The sequence below is a fragment of the Quercus suber genome, unplaced genomic scaffold, assembly GCF_002906115.3.
Source record: "Quercus suber isolate HL8 unplaced genomic scaffold, Cork oak 2.0 scaffold_5, whole genome shotgun sequence".
Classification (NCBI taxonomy): Eukaryota; Viridiplantae; Streptophyta; class Magnoliopsida; order Fagales; family Fagaceae; genus Quercus; species Quercus suber.
The window spans coordinates 186437-204078 of NW_027069471.1; the positions used below are offsets into that span (position 1 = coordinate 186437).

Consider the following 17642-nt stretch of genomic DNA (forward strand, 5'->3'; position numbering starts at 1 on the left):
GGATTGAATCTTGTATGAATAAAATTCTGAGAGGAAATTTTGGAAAGAAAAAAAAAATTAGAAGTGTGTTCCATTTGTTCTATACTCCAAAAGGACTAATTAGGTTGGCATTATCAAGTTGCCTCTAATACTAATGTCAAGACCCTAGGATGGGCTAGCCACATATTCATATATCCCAACAAGACTAGTCAATTTACAGTTGAGATTCTTCGTAATCACATATATAGTCCAGTTCAACCTAGTAAACATTTGATGTATGACTTAAGACATACCCACAACACACATTTATCTAATCCAAGCACATAATTAGACATATGACAGTTAAAAGAAGCATTTTGCACTACCATTTCTTCCTAAAAAAAACCTTACTATTTTTTTATATTTAAAAAGGGTAAGAATTGAATTTGACTTTAAATATAGGAAATTTTAGAAAAAGCACTAGGAAGCGTGTTACATGATTGAAAACAAGTACGTTGCACTGCCATCTCTTTCTCACAGTAGTTCAGGTAATTATCTTCTCCTGTATATATAAGGCCACTCTCCGTATTGTGAAGTACCCATCACCTTCAACCTCTCTCTCTCTCTCTCTCTCTCTCTCTCTCAAAAGCATACCATTTCCACCATTACAGAGAACCATGTTGGCAAGAAGTCGTACTCTTCCATCCAGAATACACCATGGCGCTGTAAGACCAACTTAAGCCTTTTATACCTCTCTCCTAGTTGAAGTACTTATTTTCTACTTACATGTATGTTCATTATTCAGGTAGAAGAGAGGCATGACTTTAGGCACTACTTGCAAGTAGAAGTTCAACCAAAAACTCAGGCTGAGACTGAAGCCATAAACCCTGTGTCCAACTATTCCAAGTGCTTTGATGATGATGGCCGTTTGAAGAGAACAGGTAAATATAACATTATTTAGCTTTAGTTTAGAACTTTAGTATGTCTACTTTCATGCATGAGGATAACATCTTGAGTAATTTATCTTTCTTTTTGGATAGTAAACTCACCACTCAAGTAGAAATAGTATGCCTATGTTTTGTAAAACTGACACCTTATAAGTACACTAATTATACCTTTGCTTTTAAATTCACAATCTGTTGAGGCTCATGGGGAATGCCTTTCTTCAATTTTTTACAATTTTCTTAAGTTCCAAGCACATCATTTACTCGTAAAAAGTCATGAAAAGCCATTTTCTTTATTACCGTGTACATAGAAATAGTATACAGTCTATTTTTAGCTTATTTCTACAACAACTTAGTTTTGAATATGGATCCTCAATAGACTAACTCAGGTCGGTCACTTGTATTCATTTTTGTAACTCTATTCTATTCATAGTCGTACTCTTTGTTATCTCCTTAATTCACGTCATTTTTTTATTACTTTTTGCTAATGTTATTATTTATTTCTAAATATATAAATTGATCTGTTCTCTTGGACCAACTTATGTCTTCATTGTAAGACCATATCATCCAATGAGTACAAAAAACTGATTATGATAATGATATGATTGTGCAGGGACTTTTTGGACTGCAACTGCACATATTATTACTGCAGTTATTGGGTCAGGAGTCCTCTCACTGGCATGGGCCATAGCTCAGCTTGGTTGGGTTGCAGGACCTGCTGTCCTGATCCTATTTGCCCTTGTCAACATCTATACTTCGAACCTCCTAGCACACTGTTATAGGGCCGGTGACCCTGTTACTGGACAGAGAAACTACACCTACATGGATGCAGTCAAGGCTAACTTAGGTGAGTGAGATGGTGTCTATAACTATAACAGTGTTTAGATTACCACATCATTTAAAATTTTAAAATAACGTGGCATTGGATACACTATTAGATTTGTAATATTTAATTTGAACCATGAAATGGATCCATTTCAAATGGAAAGGATCCTTTTTTCAGCTAGGAGAGTATTTGTTTTTGTGAATCAAAACTTGATGTCCATTTGGCTGCAGGGGGGAGAAAGGTCATGTTATGTGGGTTGATTCAGTACCTGAATTTGTTTGGCATTGCAATTGGATATACAATTGCAGCATCAGTCAGTATGATGTGAGTTTCCCAAGTATACTAACTCGTGTTTTGCATTCTGTTTTCGAATATATACATATATATTTTTTGGTTGAAGTGTTTTATTACTAGTTTGTAACAAAAGCTTGCGTGTTATATGAGAGGAGAGAAAAATAAATTTGTACTTGAGATATATCAACATCCTTTGCTCTTATGTTTGTGTTTTATTCAGGGCAATAAAGAGATCAAACTGTTTTCATAAGAGTGGTGGGAAAGATCCGTGTCACATGTCAAGCAATGGGTACATGATAACATTTGGAATCATAGAGGTGTTGTTTTCTCAGATTCCTGACTTTGATCAAGTATGGTGGCTCTCTATAGTTGCAGCAATTATGTCATTCACATATTCAAGCGTTGGTCTTGGTCTTGGCTTAGGCAAAGTTGCAGGTATATACATACTGATAATCTGTAGTAAACTATGTAGATATATGCAAGCCACACTTGGGCCAATCATATGTGATTAATTTACTCAACTAGGTGATTACTAGATATGATATCACTCATTGAACATGGTTTGTATTAGCAACTAACAATATTGAAAGCCTAGAAACCCACCCCAAAGTATATATTAAAATTAGCTAGAGACCATGCCTCACGAAACGGAGATCATTGTTTTCAATCTCCCTTTCCTTTTTTTTTTTTCTTGGGACCAACTTCACTCATTAAAAAATAAGAAAGAGAGGAAGAAAGAAAGAAAGATTGAAACTGTTCTGCATAGAAGTAGAGAACCAAGTCACCAAGATAGGTATGACTAACTGCTACCTTTGTTATTGGCAGAAAGTGGGAAATTCAAAGGAAGCCTATTGGGTATTAGTATAGGGACATTAACAAAAGCAGGAACGACAGTCACTGCTACTGAGAAGATGTGGAGGAGTTTGCAAGCTCTTGGAGCTATTGCCTTCGCGTATTCTTTTTCAATCATTCTCATTGAAATTCAGGTACTTCATTTATATATATCTGGCCTGAAAATTTAGATCTTTTATATTGTCAATGCATCCATGACGACAATCGTGATCAAATACCGTTCCAACATATCAAATAATTTGTGAAATGCTTGCCTCCATAGGATACAATAAGATCACCTCCTGCAGAGCACAAGACCATGAAGAAGGCTACTTTATTTAGCATCACTGTAACTACAGTGTTCTATTTACTGTGTGGATGCATGGGATATGCATCCTTTGGTGACCTTGCCCCTGGAAATCTTTTAACTGGCTTTGGGTTCTACAACCCCTACTGGCTATTAGACATTGCCAATGTAGCAATTGTTGTTCACCTTGTTGGTGCATATCAGGTATATATACTCTCAAGCAGCAATTAGAAATAGATTTTTGTACACCTTTTGGTCTTAGTGAGATTAAGAGTCTTTCTTTGCATCTCAAATTAATATACATATAAACTGCAGGTCTTTTGCCAGCCTTTATTTGCATTTATAGAAAAATGGTGTGCAAAGAAGTGGCCAAAGAGTGACTTTGTAACAGCAGAATATGACATACCAATCCCCTTCTTTGGTATTTACCAGCTTAACTTGTTCCGTCTAGTATGGAGGACAATCTTTGTTATTATGACAACCCTCATATCCATGCTCTTGCCTTTCTTCAATGATGTTGTTGGAATACTTGGAGCCTTTGGATTCTGGCCACTAACAGTTTTCTTAAGTGACTTTGTAACAGCAGAATATGACATACCAATCCCCTTCTTTGGTATTTACCAGCTTAACTTGTTCCGTCTAGTATGGAGGACAATCTTTGTTATTATGACAACCCTCATATCCATGCTCTTGCCTTTCTTCAATGATGTTGTTGGAATACTTGGAGCCTTTGGATTCTGGCCACTAACAGTTTTCTTCCCAATTGAGATGTACATTTCTCAAAAGAAGATTGCACCCTGGACAAGCAGGTGGGTTGGGCTACAGATAATCAGTGTTACATGTCTCTTCATTTCTATAGCTGCTGCTGTTGGCTCCTTTGCCGGAGTTGTTCTGGATCTCAAGACTTACAAGCCATTCAAAACTAGTTACTAAAAGAGAGCCATTAGTTTTTTATATAGTTTTATAGATTACTTTTGGGACTCTAGTAAGGAATAAACCAAAACTAGCTTCCAAAAACCCCACTATACACTTGCTGTATAATTAATGGCAAAAATCTTGTATATGCTGTGTTGCCATGCCAAGGCGCTTGGCCACAAAGCTGGGACTCTAATTTGAATCAACCCTTCATATAAGTTTCAAAAGCATGTTTGTTTTTAATAACTAAAGTCTTTGTTCCTTTCTCCAATATGGCCTAACCACACATATCTACACGCATGGATCCAAATACTTATTTGTCAATTTGGTAAAAGTTGAAAAAGGCTCAGTTGTACTGAGGAAAAAAATAAGTTTTAAAAAACTGTACATAAGCAATTAGTTAAAAAAGATAGATGAAAGAAAAAAGCTAAACCAAACTCATCATGTAAATAGCTTTTAAATACCCTGATATCTAGGTTAATGCTAATGCAAATGGACTACATGTTTTAGTGAAACTAACCAAATTAGAGAAAACATTTGACAAGCTTTATTTATATACTAAATCATCCATTGATTTTTTTTTTTTTAATACATATTTCACTAACAGCTACCAAGAACCTTAGTCCATACTAATTCAAAAAGATAAAGTGTTTATAGTATCTCTAGATATATCTGGTATTCATACAGAGGAGAAAAACTCAATGGCCCTGCCGTTACTTCTTATATTTAGACTTCAGTGCAGCAGAAATTGCTTCAGCAGCAGCTTTAGAGTTGTGGGTTTGAGGATGCTTTTTGGGTTAAAAGCCTTTCTGATCTTGAACACAGCCCAAGCAGTACCAATAGCATGTCCTGCAGCATCAAGCCCCTCATTTGTCACCAGCGCTGCTTGTTCTCCATACCTGCAATGATGAAAAAAAAGATCTTCAATATTTTCATTGCTTCCAATTATACTCAAAAGAGATAAAAAAAAAAAAATTATACTCAAAAGAGAACAAAGAAAACCAGGCACAAACATTATATCTTGGCCAAAACCCGGATTAAAGCCTTTCTGCTCTTGGGTTTGAGAATGCTCTTTGGGTTAAAAGCCTTTCTGATCTTGAACACAGCCCAAGCAGTACCAATAGCATGTCCTGCAGCTTCAAGCCCCTCATTTGTCACCTGTTCTGCTTGTTCTCCATACCTGCAATGATGAAAAAAAAGACCTTCAATATTTTCATTGCTTTCAATTATACTCAAAAGAGAACAAAGAAAACAGGGCACAAACAGTATATCTTGGCCAAAACCAGGTCCCATACCAAACATGGGAGACAGCTTGTGCTGTTTCCCCAATTTGTACCTGTTTTGCATTGAACTACGGTCCAAAAAAGAAAAAGGTCCAAACCAAGTTACAGGAACTTGGAATCTTGGATGGAATTATGGTATATGGGGCACAACTCAAGATAAGGTTTTCCACATAGGTTGTTGTCTAGCAACCCAAAATTAGAGGAACAAGACCTCAACCAATGGCAATAAAAAGAATCCACTAAAAGAGAACTGCAACACTACAACATTAAGACAATCAAGATTGTACCGATATTGATTAGAGAAATATTCTTGATGACAATGATGATGCAGTTGTTGCATCAATGTTGTTTTCATATTAAGAATTACCTCTGTGAAACAAGCCTAGTAGTCACAACTGAAGTGGTTGACATAACATTCCTTCCAGCAACTTCAACAGCATCACAGACCCTGCCTGCATACATGCATAAATAACACACACTTGAGTGGCAGAAGCGTGAAACATACCATAGATTGTACAACTGGACAAAGACACTTAAAGAAGGAAACACATGCTTCATATCACAAATTCTTTGGTCGTTCCCATTTTCAAGAGCCTCCTTTTGTCTTCTGAAACTTCCAGTCCCAAATTAACCCTCCATAGATATGCTTTTTGTATTTCAGTTCCTTGGTATCTAAGTTATTATAAAAATATTACATCTAAAGGAAGTTTATATTTCACAGTTCTAAGCCGAACAAATTGTCATCAAATTTGGCTTCAAGTCCTAATACTTGACTTTCTAAATAAGTAGCTATCAATAAAACTAAAAGTCTGAAAAAAAATCCAAGAAGCAGCCTATGAATTGAAAATTTGCTCTTCTAAAGTAGCATAGTAAGAGTACAAACAAGCAGCTTCACCTAGTGTCCGCTTGCTTTGGTAGCCATTAAGGCTTTGTTTGGTTGGGGGAAAGAAAAAGTGGAGAGATAGAAAACTCCTTTGAAAAAAGAAAAAGAAAAAGGAAATAGACGTTAAGGAAGGAGGTGAGTTCCCTCCCCTCATTTTTCTCCCCAATTCGGGGAGAAAATAGAACACCCCAAAATGGTGGGCCCAAGAAGAAAATATCCAAGCCCCACCAAAATCACTACTCCCTCCCCCCATCCCCCAAACCAAACAACCCCACTATTCAAAATCCCCCCTATTTTCTCCTCTCCATTTTCCATCCCCCACAAATCACACCAACCAAACACACACCAAGTGACTTGAGAAGAATGCAAAAGCATTTTAGCGTCCAAGAGTTGGTCAATCTAAATATATGATAAATGGAGAAAGAGTCTCCCCATCTTTCTCTAAACATAAAATAAGGGAAAGTGACGCAGATTGGTTAAGGAAGACTAAAATATTTTATATTATTTTTTCTTTCCTAGTGGAATTAGGATTTATTTGCTTTTTCAAGTTCAATTAAAATCCTAATTCAACTAGAAAAAGGATTTTGATTGAACTTGTAAAAGCAAATAAATCATAATTCCACTAGGAAAGAAAAAACAACATAAAATATTAAAATATTTTATTCTTCCTTAACCAATCTGAGTCAGAAAGGAAAGAAAAAACCTCAATTAACAAATAAATAAAGAATTTGAGATGAACTTACTAAATCCATCCAAGGAAGCAAGGACAATCTCTCCAGTGAGGAGGCTAAAAAATTCCTTGCTCACTTTAGAGTTCACTATTGAGGTTGTGAAGAATCCTGAGACTTTGACAACCCCAGAAAGGACTCCAGAAGCCATCTTCTCCGTCATCTTTGTCAACTTTTTAACCCTAAAATGATCAACCATAAAGTAGCATAGCATTACTTATCCGTATCAAAATTACATAACCAAGTAAAAGGTAAATAAAAAATAAATAAAAAAGGTGGGGGTGGGAGGTGAAGGGATGAATTATATCATAGACTACACAATCAGCTAAACTGACTTATAAAAGTCAACAACTATATCCTATATTCTTTAAACAAATAGGGACCTGGTTCTAGGACTCTGGCAATCAACCATTATAAAAAAAAGGTTTGCACAGTGCAAACCTCCCCCTTCTGTGGGGTCTTGGAGAGATGATAATAAGCAACTCACCCCAATTTTGGAGTGGCTGATACGTGGAAAACAACCATTTTAACAGCTAAATGGAAATTCAATATATCATCTCCCTGGCACTGCCAATTATTATTATTTGTTGATAAATTGTAATAATTAACAAGGGGTAAGGAAGATTTGAACCCTAGTTCTCTTCATAAAGAAGACCAATCAATTGAGCCACAAGACTCTTGGCCCCCAGCACTACCAATTATTATTAATCCTCTACTGGAGGACTGTCCAATAAAATGCGATGCCTTGGTTAAATCTTTTAACAAAAACAAAAAAAGTATCCCAACATTGTTTAGAACCAGGTGTTAGGCAATGCAAGCAGCAAACGGATTTTCATGTACTCACCTCACCACCTCTCTAAACCGGCCTCAACACCAACAAGTTCAACATATTAACAGTCCATGTTAGTGTTGGTGTGTTCCAAACACTTCTATTCTTATTTATTTTCTAGTTGTTGGGAATTTATGAGTAAAATAGCCGTTAGGCAATTATGAGAAAAATAGCCGTTAGGCAATAATTGACAATATAGCTGTTGGGCTTTTTACTTCTCTATATTTAGATACACACGGTTCTACTATCTTTCTATCCCACTTATTTTTCTACAAGAATATTTGTTTTTAAGGAAAGGCAATAAACCATTTGTGACTAGAAGTGCGTACATCACAAAAGTTGACACTATAGTCTAATCCTAGGAGGTTGTTTGACCAAGAGAACCAATCGCACAAAGTTTTACTTTGGGTGGCACAAATCAACTTTTAAGGACAACGCTCTTTGCGTGATTCTATAGCACTATGAGATTGTTCCAAAATTTACTTATATTTATATTTTTATTGCTTATTTACATTCTTGCTAATTATTTGGGATATTGTTTGTTGTATCAAACTTGTTTATTCATTATTATTTTTCCAACAGTCCAAACCCCAGAAAACATCTATCAGAACTACAAATTACAAGAAACAAAAAACTAACAATAGGCAGAGTTCTGTCATGATTGCTAAAAGAGCAAAACTTAGGTAGTTTCTTAGGTATTGTACCTTACGTTTCCCAAATAAATCCAAACACATGGCTGCGTTGGCCAATGCAGCACAAACAATGTTATTACGAGCTGTACCTAAAATTTAATTAGAGAAGCTAAGATACCACGCCTAAGAAAATATACCTAAGCTTACCCTTAGTTAAAATCACAATTATTCTAAAAATGAACATATACAAACCAATCTACCACGTTAACCAAGTAAAATTAAAGGCCAAACAACACAGATACAATAACAACCAAATAAATCAATTATTCATAAAATACAATTTCTAAGAAATTAAATTCAAACCTTTCCATCCTCCTCATTGTTTCCGGACTAATCTCAGAAGTAGACCCTGGCCCCATCCTCTTCTTCAAGAACTCATTCCCCCACTTCAACCTATCCACTGTCACATCCCCACACCACAAAATCCCCCTGATCAATTCCCCTGACCCCGCCGCAATCAACCTCGCCACACTCCCACTATAGTCCTCCACACTGGGGGCCAATGTAGTCCAATACGCTGCCGAGTTCTGCACCATCAATTCCCTCTTGTCCTCCTCCTCCAACTCCTCTGGAGCCATCTCTCTCTCCACCAAACCATTCAACACCTCACCATCCCCCACTTCCTTCACAGAAAAACAATTATACTTCTCCAAAACCTGATCCAATTCCTTCAAAACACCCTCTTGTCCTTTAGACGCAATCGTTAAAGCATAATTCAACATCTCACACTCTTTCCCACCAAAATCTTCAACCTTTTCATCATTTTCCAACGACCCACTTGCGGGAACACGAAGAGAAAAGAAGTAATGAGACTCATCAAGCTTCACAGCCGCTTCGTCCTTCGCTAACGGCCATTGAATTTCATCACCAACGCGCGCAAGAACAGCCACTGTGATGTCACCTTGGTGAAGACCAACTATGACAAGTTCCCCACAAGCGAGTTCTACACTATGATCTTTCTCTATGAGATGAACTACCACGCCAGGAACTCTAACAAGAACATTCTCAGAAGATGACATGATTAAGTTTGAATTTGGGTTTTGGTTTGAATTTGAAGCAGACATGATTAAGTTTTTTTTGAGGTTTGGGTATTTTATTAGAGTTCGAGGAGTCATAGGATTGAAGGAAAATGAAGGATTGAGATCCCGTGCAATAAGGGTTTGGGTTTGGAGAGAATGGGTGTTTAAGGGTGCGTTTGGTTCCTGTAAAATATTTTTTGAAAAATACTTATTTTTTGGAAATACTATTTTCTGGAAAAGGAAAATATTTTTAAGTGTTTGGTTGTATTATGAAAATTATTGTGGAAAATATTTTCATATGTTTGGTTTTATTAGGAAAATGCTATTTTCCTACAATTTTTTCACAATTTCTGGCAACAACAACAACAACAATCAGTTCATCAAAAGAAAAACAACAACAACAATCAAACTTAAAAAAAAAAAAAAAAAAAAAAAAAAAAAAAAAAAAAAAAAAAAAAAAAAAAAAAACAGAGAGATCGAGGAAGACGACGATCGACGATCGACAGCACGGCGCAGCGCGGTGCGACTCGCCGGTGCGAAGAGCGCTGGGTTCTGGGTTCGAAGGAGATCGACGATCGACGGTGCGGCGCGGTGCGATCGAAGGCGCAATTGGATCTGCTCGTTGCAGTGAAGCGATGGGGACTAGGTTCGTGGGTTCGTGGTCGCCGGCGATGGTCTCTTGGCTTGGATCGGCGGTTCGTGGGTTCATGGCTGCCGGCGATGGGCACTGGGCTTGGATCGGCGATGGCGCTAGGCTCTCTCTTTCTTTCTCCCTCTCCCTCTTCGTGCTCTCTGTTTCTCATTTTCCGGAAAATAGAATTTGAAGTGAAAATAGGAACTAAATTGATTTTCACCTCTGACTGATAGTCAACGGAAATCAATTTCCGAAAAATTGATTTTTCAGGTGCAACCAAACACCCGTAATTGCAGAAAAGTATTTCCGGAAATGCTTTTCACCCAAGACAAACGCAGCCTAAGTGAGAAATTGTTGCTTTTCAGACCCAGATCAGAGAAAGTAAGGGTTAGGGTTTAGAGAGAATCGGGTTGGGGTTTGATGCTTTTTCAGGTTTGATCTATGGAAGGATATGAGATTGAGAGAGAAAGAAAGGGAGTTTGGTCGAAGTAGAGACGAAGCCACCATCGGAGGTGGTGGTTGTGATGAAAACCATCCTTGCCGATTTGGGCTTGTTTCAAAGAGAGAACACCAGTCGGTAGGGTTTTCTTTTATCTCTATTATTTTTAATAAACTCTGTTTTCTTTTATCTCTATTTTTTAATTCTGTTTTCTTTTTCTTTTTTTTTTAAGCTTAGGAATTGAAATCAAGCCTTAAATTGTGGAATTAAAAATGCTTTTTCTGTCATTAAAAATCGACCAACATGATACAAAAACAGTATATTAGAACTGTACATCTTCCAAAAATAGTGATTGTGGCTGCTCAACTTAAGGACTCTGGAGGAATTTAGTGTAGATTTTACACTGTGAAGCACCGACGCGGCTCCAGAGGAGCCGCACCCGAGTCGGACTCGGCCGGACGTGGGGATGTGGCAGGGACGCCGTTGACCGATTTTGTGTGTTGAGGAAAACCCACAAAATAGACCAACCATGTCGACTGTGGTAGTTATGCTAGGAAGTGAATTAGTAGCCCTTCCTGAACCAAAACATCCTGCATTTTCGGTGGCTAAATTCATGTCAATGGATGAAATCTCTGTAAATGATCTTAGTTTTTCTACTATTGTGCCACAATGAAAGCATACAACTGTACAAGATTGCCATTGGGTCTTGCATGATGGAGAACTTAATATTGTAACCTAAATTTCTATAAAATAAGAATAGGATAAGTATTGGGAAGGCTAGGCTTACAAAGTTATTAAATAATATTGTAGGTTGTATAAAAATGATTTTCAATTTTCATTTAGAAAAAGGAAAATTCAATTGTATTTAAAAAAAGAAAATTATTTTTTGGGGTGAATTTCTTTTGTAGCTAAATGCAACATGACATCTATATATATATATATATATATAATAGATAGGATTTTTGGATTTAGTATTATAATTTTTCTTTCATCACAATTTAAAAAAATAGATAGGATTTTCTTTTTCAAAGAGAATAGGATTCATTTTTCAATTAGAAGCTTTTGCGTGTTTATGCAAATCCAATTGATGATGTAATAGTTATAAAAAAAATTAATAATGTAATAAATCCAAAAAAAAAATGATAATATAATAGTTTAAAAAAGAAACATGGGATAGTTTAGTCTGACAATTTTTATTTATTTATTTTTTTAAACAGGGGATAGTTTTTCCTTATTGTATTGGAGGGGTAGTTATTTTCTTCCAAACGTGTGTAGTGGGAAGTTCTTTTTTTAGAGAAGAAAAGTGGAGAAGTTTTATTGTACACATTTCTTTTTTATGAGAAATTTTATTCAGAAAATGTGGAGAAGATAAATACGTGGAGAGTTTTTTAAGCTATTAAGTAGAAGTAAGAATTTATTAAAATTAGGAAGGCATTTCAATGTAGAAGTATGAATTTATTATTTTTGTTAATTTACTATTTTAACGTCATTTTTAAGTTTTAGGTAGGGGTATTTTTTACAGTAAAAAAAAGTAATAACTAACTTTCTTTTGTCAATTTACTATTTTAACCCCATTTTTAAGTTGTTAGTTAATTAATTTAAGGGTATTTTTGACAGAAAAAAAAGTAATAACTAACTTTCTGAATCCTCTTAATATATACAGATAATAACTAATAGCTGCAACGTTTGACCTTTTGTTGACCTTACCTCATTGCGCCATGTGGCTACACAAATTAGCACCATGTCTATATTTAAAAACATGAAACATTATGCCTTTTGAGATTTTAACTTCCGGTTTACTTCAATTCGTTTGACAACATTTTTAAGTTTTAACTATAAATAACATCTATATAATAACAACACATTCCTTCTTTTTATTTTTTTATTTTATTTTTATTCTAAATTTTATGTACAATTACTCATTCATTTAAAAAATAAAAACTGCCTTTTTGATCACCCATTGACCCCGTTTGGTCCCTATGATAAATTGCCTATAATAAACGAGGGACAACGTTTGGTCCCTTGGGCAGTAGTTGTAAAAGACCAAACAACACCCTTTCTTATATTGTTTATGTCTAAACCCTTCTATTCCACCAACTGTGAAGCACCGACGTGGCTCTAGAGGAGCCGCACCCGAGTCGAACTCGGCCGGACGCGGCGACGCGGCAGGGATGTCGCTGACTACGAGTTCGTGCCGCATCGGGCCGCGTCCTGCCATGTGGCATCACCGACTCGTGCCGACGCGGAGCGACTCGGGCTGACTTGGGCCGTATCGGCCGATTTGGCCGAATTCGAAATTTCCGGTTCAGGCCGAAATTTAAAAAAAAAAAAGGTGCGAAACGCACTGTTTGACCTAACCTAAAAATACCTCAGACACTCACGCAATCTCACTTGTCCAAAACCCACCCTTTCAGTCCATCCCTCATCTCTCTTTCTCTCTGTGCTCTCCGCAGCTCCGCCTCCGGCCTTTCCCTCTCTGCCGTGTTCTCTCCTTCAGGTGTGCTCTCTCTTCTCTTTGCTTCCCTTTTAGTCTCTATTTCTCTCTTCTCTGTGCTGTGTTTGTTGTGTTTGTGTGCTTGTTTTTTAACCCGATTTCGTCCCTCTCTGTTGTGTTTGTGTGCTTGTTCGTCCCTCTCTGTTGTGTTTGATTTTGAATCTTAGTTTGTTATTCTACTTATTATGAAATTTTAGCAGTGACTTGTTGCACTTGTTAGTAAATAATGATAGGTGTGTTGATGATTGTTTAGATACTCATTTTGTGTGTATTTCGGAAATGATGGTGGGATTTGTGTGTATTGTTAATTTGTTATTCTACTTATAAATTATGTAAAAAAAAAAAGTGGATTTTCTTAATTTTTCTGTAACTTTTATTTTAGGCTTGTAGGGTGACTGGATGAGGACTTGAAGTTTTGTTATTATAATTATTAATATGGCTGCTGTGGACCTGTGGTTTACAAATTTTATCAGTTAGGATAAGAATCTCATCTTATCCTAATTGATAAAATTTGTAAATTAGTTAGAAGTGACTTGTGAAACTATGAATTTGTTATTTGTGAATCTTAGTTTCTTATCAATCTTAGTTTTATTTAGTTAATAGTTATTAATTATTACTTATTGTGATTTGTGAATTTGTGAAATTGGGTTTGATTTATTATTAATTTATTTAGTTAGTAGTTATTATTTGTAGGTTAAATTGAATCTATTGAATTTGCAATGGACGAAGTTACTAGCACAGAAACTTCACCTTCATCTAATCAAGAAGTAAATGATGAATCTCCTCTTTGGCAGTATGTGACTAAAGTAGAAAAACCACCTAGTGCTTCTGTTAAATCAGGTGGAAACACATACTTTAAGTGCAACTATTGTGATATAGTTTATATGGGATCCTATCCTAGGGTTAAGGCTCATTTATTAGCAATTTCTGGCAAAGGTATTAGAGCATGCCCTAAGGCGAAGAGCCATAGGTAGGAAATGCAGTGAATGCATGATCAAGTTGAGAATGATAAGAAAGAGAGAGAACGGAGAAGTGAAATTCCCTTACCCCCACCTCCCCCAGGCCGTGGGCTTGCTTCTATTTCCCCATTTCGAAGACAAGAAGGGAGTGATAGTACAAATCAGGTTGATAGTAAGAGGAGGAAGGTGGATTCTCCTTTGGAGAGAGCATTCCAGAATAATGCTAGACATGATTTGGATAGCAGAATTGCTAGGATGTTTTACACCGGTGGGCTTCCGTTTAACTTTGCAAGGAACCCATATTATCGTAGTTCCTATGCATATGCTGCTACCTATAACATTCTGGGTTATCTTCCTCCTGGACACAATGCCTTGAGAACAACACTTTTGCAAAAAGAAAGAGCTAATGTTGAAAGGCTTTTGAAGCCAATTAAGGACTCTTGGCTTGAAAATGGTGTAAGTATAGTTTCTGATGGATGGTCAGATCCACAAAGGAGGCCTCTTATTAATATTATGGCTGTATCAGATGGGGGTCCAGTGTTTATAAAGGCAATTGATGGGTTAGGTGAGTTCAAAGACAAACATTATATTGCTGGGGTGTTAAAGGATGCCATAAAAGAGATTGGACATGAAAAAGTTGTCCAAGTCATCACTGATAATGCTAGTGTGATGAAATCTGCTAGAGCTCTTATTGAAGGTGAGTATCCTAAAATATTTTGGACACCTTGTGTTGTCCATACTCTCAATTTAGCCTTGAAGAATATTTGTGCAGCAAAAAACACTGAAAAGAATGAAGTTACATATGAGGAATGTAATTGGATTACACGTATTGGTGATGATACATCTTTCATACGTGTTTTTATCATGAACCATTCAACGAGGTTAGCAATGTTTAATGAATTTTGTCCATTAAAATTGCTCCAAGTTGCTGATACTAGATTTTCTTCGGTTGTTGTAATGCTGAAAAGATTGAAGTTGATAAAAAGATGCCTTCAAGCTATGGCTATTAGTGACCAATGGGCTTCTTATAGAGAGGATGATGTTGGAAAAGCTCAAAAGGTGAAAGATATGATTCTAAGTGATCTTTGGTGGGATAACGTTGATTATATTCATGAATTCACAGGGCCCATTTATGATATGCTACGAATAGCCGACACAGATAAGCCTTGTCTTCATCTTGTGTATGAGATGTGGGATTCAATGATAGAGAAGGTGAAGGCAATAATATATCGGCACGAAGGCTTGGAAGATGATCAGTATAGCTCATTTTGGGCTGTGGTGTATGATATACTACTATGATCGATGGACCAAAAATTGTACACCAATACATTGCTTGGCTCATTCCTTAAATCCTAAGTAAGTACATTTATTTTCTATTTTCCTTAGTTCACCCTTTTAGTAAAACACACGTTTCATCTATATTTGTTTTTTAATCTTTAACTAGGTATTACTCCATTGAATGCTTTCGGGGAATCCAAAACGCATCCCTCCACATCGGGATCATGAAATTTCTATGGAAAGGAGCAAGTGTTTGGATCGATACTTTCAAGATGAGAGTGAATTAAAGCTGGTGGTGAAGTTGAGTTTGCTACATTTTCAGGAGGGAGGTTTCCTTCACCAGATGCCTTGACAGATAGGTGGGCCTTACAACCTTTGGTTTGGTGGCAATATCATGGCTCCGCATTTCCAACTCTTCAAACCCTTGCCCTTAAACTTCTGGACAACCTTGTTCATCCTCATGCGCTAGAGAAATTGGAGCACATACAAATTCATTCATTCCTTAAAAAGAAACAAAATGACTCCTGCACGTGCTGAGGATTTGGTATATGTGCATTCTAATCTTCGACTCTTGTCAAGGCGCAATGAGGAGTACATCCATACAGCAACAAAGATGTGGGATATTGCAGGAGACTCTTGGAATGCGAGCGACATACATGGAGGAGCTGAAATTCTTGAGAATGCAGCCCTTACACTTGATGAGCCAGAGTTGGAGGCCATGGTTATTGGGAATGCTAACACTAGTGCTACTACTAGTGAAAGTGAAGTTCGAAGTGAAGCTCGAAGTGAAGCTCAAAGTGAAGCTATTGATATTGAGGATAATGATGTTGGTGTTTGATTGTCTTGTTGATTGTCTTGTTGATTATCTTTTATTTTGTTTTAGTTTCGAACTTGTGACTTGTAGTCGAATTTCCAAACATTATGGAATGTTTTAGTTTTAATCTTGTGGGTTGTATTGAATTTATGAACATCTTGTTTTAATTATTATCTACTATTGCTCTTAAATTTCGTATATGTTTATATAATGTGAAAAAGTGTGCTTAGCAATATATTAAAAATATAAATAAATATATTTTTAATAATTTTTTAATCGCCGAATCCCGCCACACCTGTACCTACCTTTTTCAAAAATTGCCAAGTCCCGCACCCGTACCCGCACCCAAGTCCTAAAACGCACCCGTGCTTCCTAGTCCACCAATGGCTCTCTCTCTGCTACGAGAGAAGAAGCACTGAGCCGTACAAATTTCTACTCAGAGCGACTTGGGAAAGGTTTACAGGAGACTTAATGATGTTGACCGAGTTGGCTGTATGGTTGAAAGAACAAAGGAAGTTATAGCAACGATACTCTTGCTATTGCCTTCAATTGAACAACAAGATCTGCGATTCGGGCACCGCAATCTATTGTGGTTTTTGTCGGGTTTGATCAAGCACATAGAGGAGACCATCAATTTCTGCATGATTAGAACAATGTGTATGTGGCTTGATTTTTACTCTGAAAAATATCTTATAGACTATTAATTTCTAATGAGAAGTCAGATTCCTCTTCGATAATAGAACATTCTAATGTTGATTTTGTTTTTTTAATGGATCATTTTGAAGTTTTTTTCTTCAGTTCTGTATTTTTTGGAGGGATTCATGTTGTTAAACTGTCATTTCAATCCCATTAAGAATATTTACACCATGTGTTTGACAAAATGTCTCACTCACTCTTGCATTTTTCTATATCCTAAAATATTTTGGACACCTTGTGTTGTCCATACTCTCAATTTAGCCTTGAAGAATATTTGTGCAGCAAAAAACACTGAAAAGAATGAAGTTACATATGAGGAATGTAATTGGATTACACGTATTGGTGATGATGCATCTTTCATACGTGTTTTTATCATGAACCATTCAATGAGGTTGGCAATGTTTAATGAATTTTGTCCATTAAAATTGCTCCAAGTTGCTGATACTAGATTTGCTTCGGTTGTTGTAATGCTGAAAAGGTTGAAGTTGATAAAAAGATGCCTTCAAGCTATGACTATTAGTGACCAATGGGCTTCTTATAGAGAGGATGATGTTGGAAAAGCCCAGAAGGTGAAAGATATGATTCTAAGTGATCTTTGGTGGGATAAGGTTGATTATATTCTTGAATTCACAGGGCCCATTTATGATATGCTACAAATAGCCGACACAGATAAGCCTTGTCTTCATCTTGTGTATGAGATGTGGGATTCAATGATAGAGAAGGTGAAGACAATAATATATCGGCACGAAAGCTTGGAAGATGATCAGTATAGCTCATTTTGGGCTGTGGTGTATGATATACTCATTGATCGACGGACTA

General features: G+C 36.5%; 3 protein-coding genes across 4 annotated transcripts; 2 read left to right on the forward strand and 1 right to left on the reverse strand.

Moving 5' to 3' along the window:
• Nucleotides 1–539: 539 nt before the first annotated feature.
• Nucleotides 540–4305, forward strand: LOC111989154 (amino acid permease 3-like). Of its 2 annotated transcripts, none has more exons than XM_065771722.1 (9): nucleotides 540–683; nucleotides 764–899; nucleotides 1516–1749; nucleotides 1959–2052; nucleotides 2243–2457; nucleotides 2848–3008; nucleotides 3137–3364; nucleotides 3476–3610; nucleotides 3785–4305. In XM_065771722.1, exons 1-9 carry the CDS (start codon nucleotides 636–638, stop codon nucleotides 4091–4093), a joined length of 1560 nt encoding a protein of 519 aa, XP_065627794.1. In that variant the 5' UTR covers nucleotides 540–635; the 3' UTR covers nucleotides 4094–4305. The 2 variants fall into 2 exon arrangements, with proteins under 2 accessions (XP_065627794.1, XP_065627790.1); XM_065771718.1 differs by having other exon boundaries at nucleotides 3476–3562; nucleotides 3755–4305.
• Nucleotides 4306–4599: 294 nt separating this feature from the next.
• LOC111989155 (protein EARLY-RESPONSIVE TO DEHYDRATION 7, chloroplastic) lies at nucleotides 4600–9668 on the reverse strand. Its single transcript, XM_065771713.1, is given in 5 exon segments — nucleotides 4600–4844; nucleotides 4847–4974; nucleotides 5726–5810; nucleotides 6985–7151; nucleotides 8794–9668. Coding segments are annotated over 5 exon segments (1248 nt in total). The 5' UTR covers nucleotides 9606–9668; the 3' UTR covers nucleotides 4600–4788.
• Nucleotides 9669–14062: 4394 nt separating this feature from the next.
• On the forward strand, nucleotides 14063–15334 carry LOC112036307 (uncharacterized). The gene has a single exon (XM_065772714.1). It carries the CDS (start codon nucleotides 14063–14065, stop codon nucleotides 15332–15334), a length of 1272 nt encoding a protein of 423 aa, XP_065628786.1.
• The last annotated feature ends 2308 nt before the right edge of the window (nucleotides 15335–17642 follow it).

Coding starts and splice junctions, on each gene's coding strand:
- LOC111989154 (XM_065771722.1), top strand. CDS start 636: ATGTTGGCAAGAAGTCGTACTCTTCCATCCAGAATACACCATGGCGCT. Junction 2,053..2,242: donor GCAGCATCAGTCAGTATGAT/GTGAGTTTCCCA, acceptor TGTTTTATTCAG/GGCAATAAAGAGATCAAACT. Junction 3,611..3,784: donor AGCTTAACTTGTTCCGTCTA/GTATGGAGGACA, acceptor GGTATTTACCAG/CTTAACTTGTTCCGTCTAGT.
- LOC112036307 (XM_065772714.1), top strand. CDS start 14,063: ATGCATGATCAAGTTGAGAATGATAAGAAAGAGAGAGAACGGAGAAGT.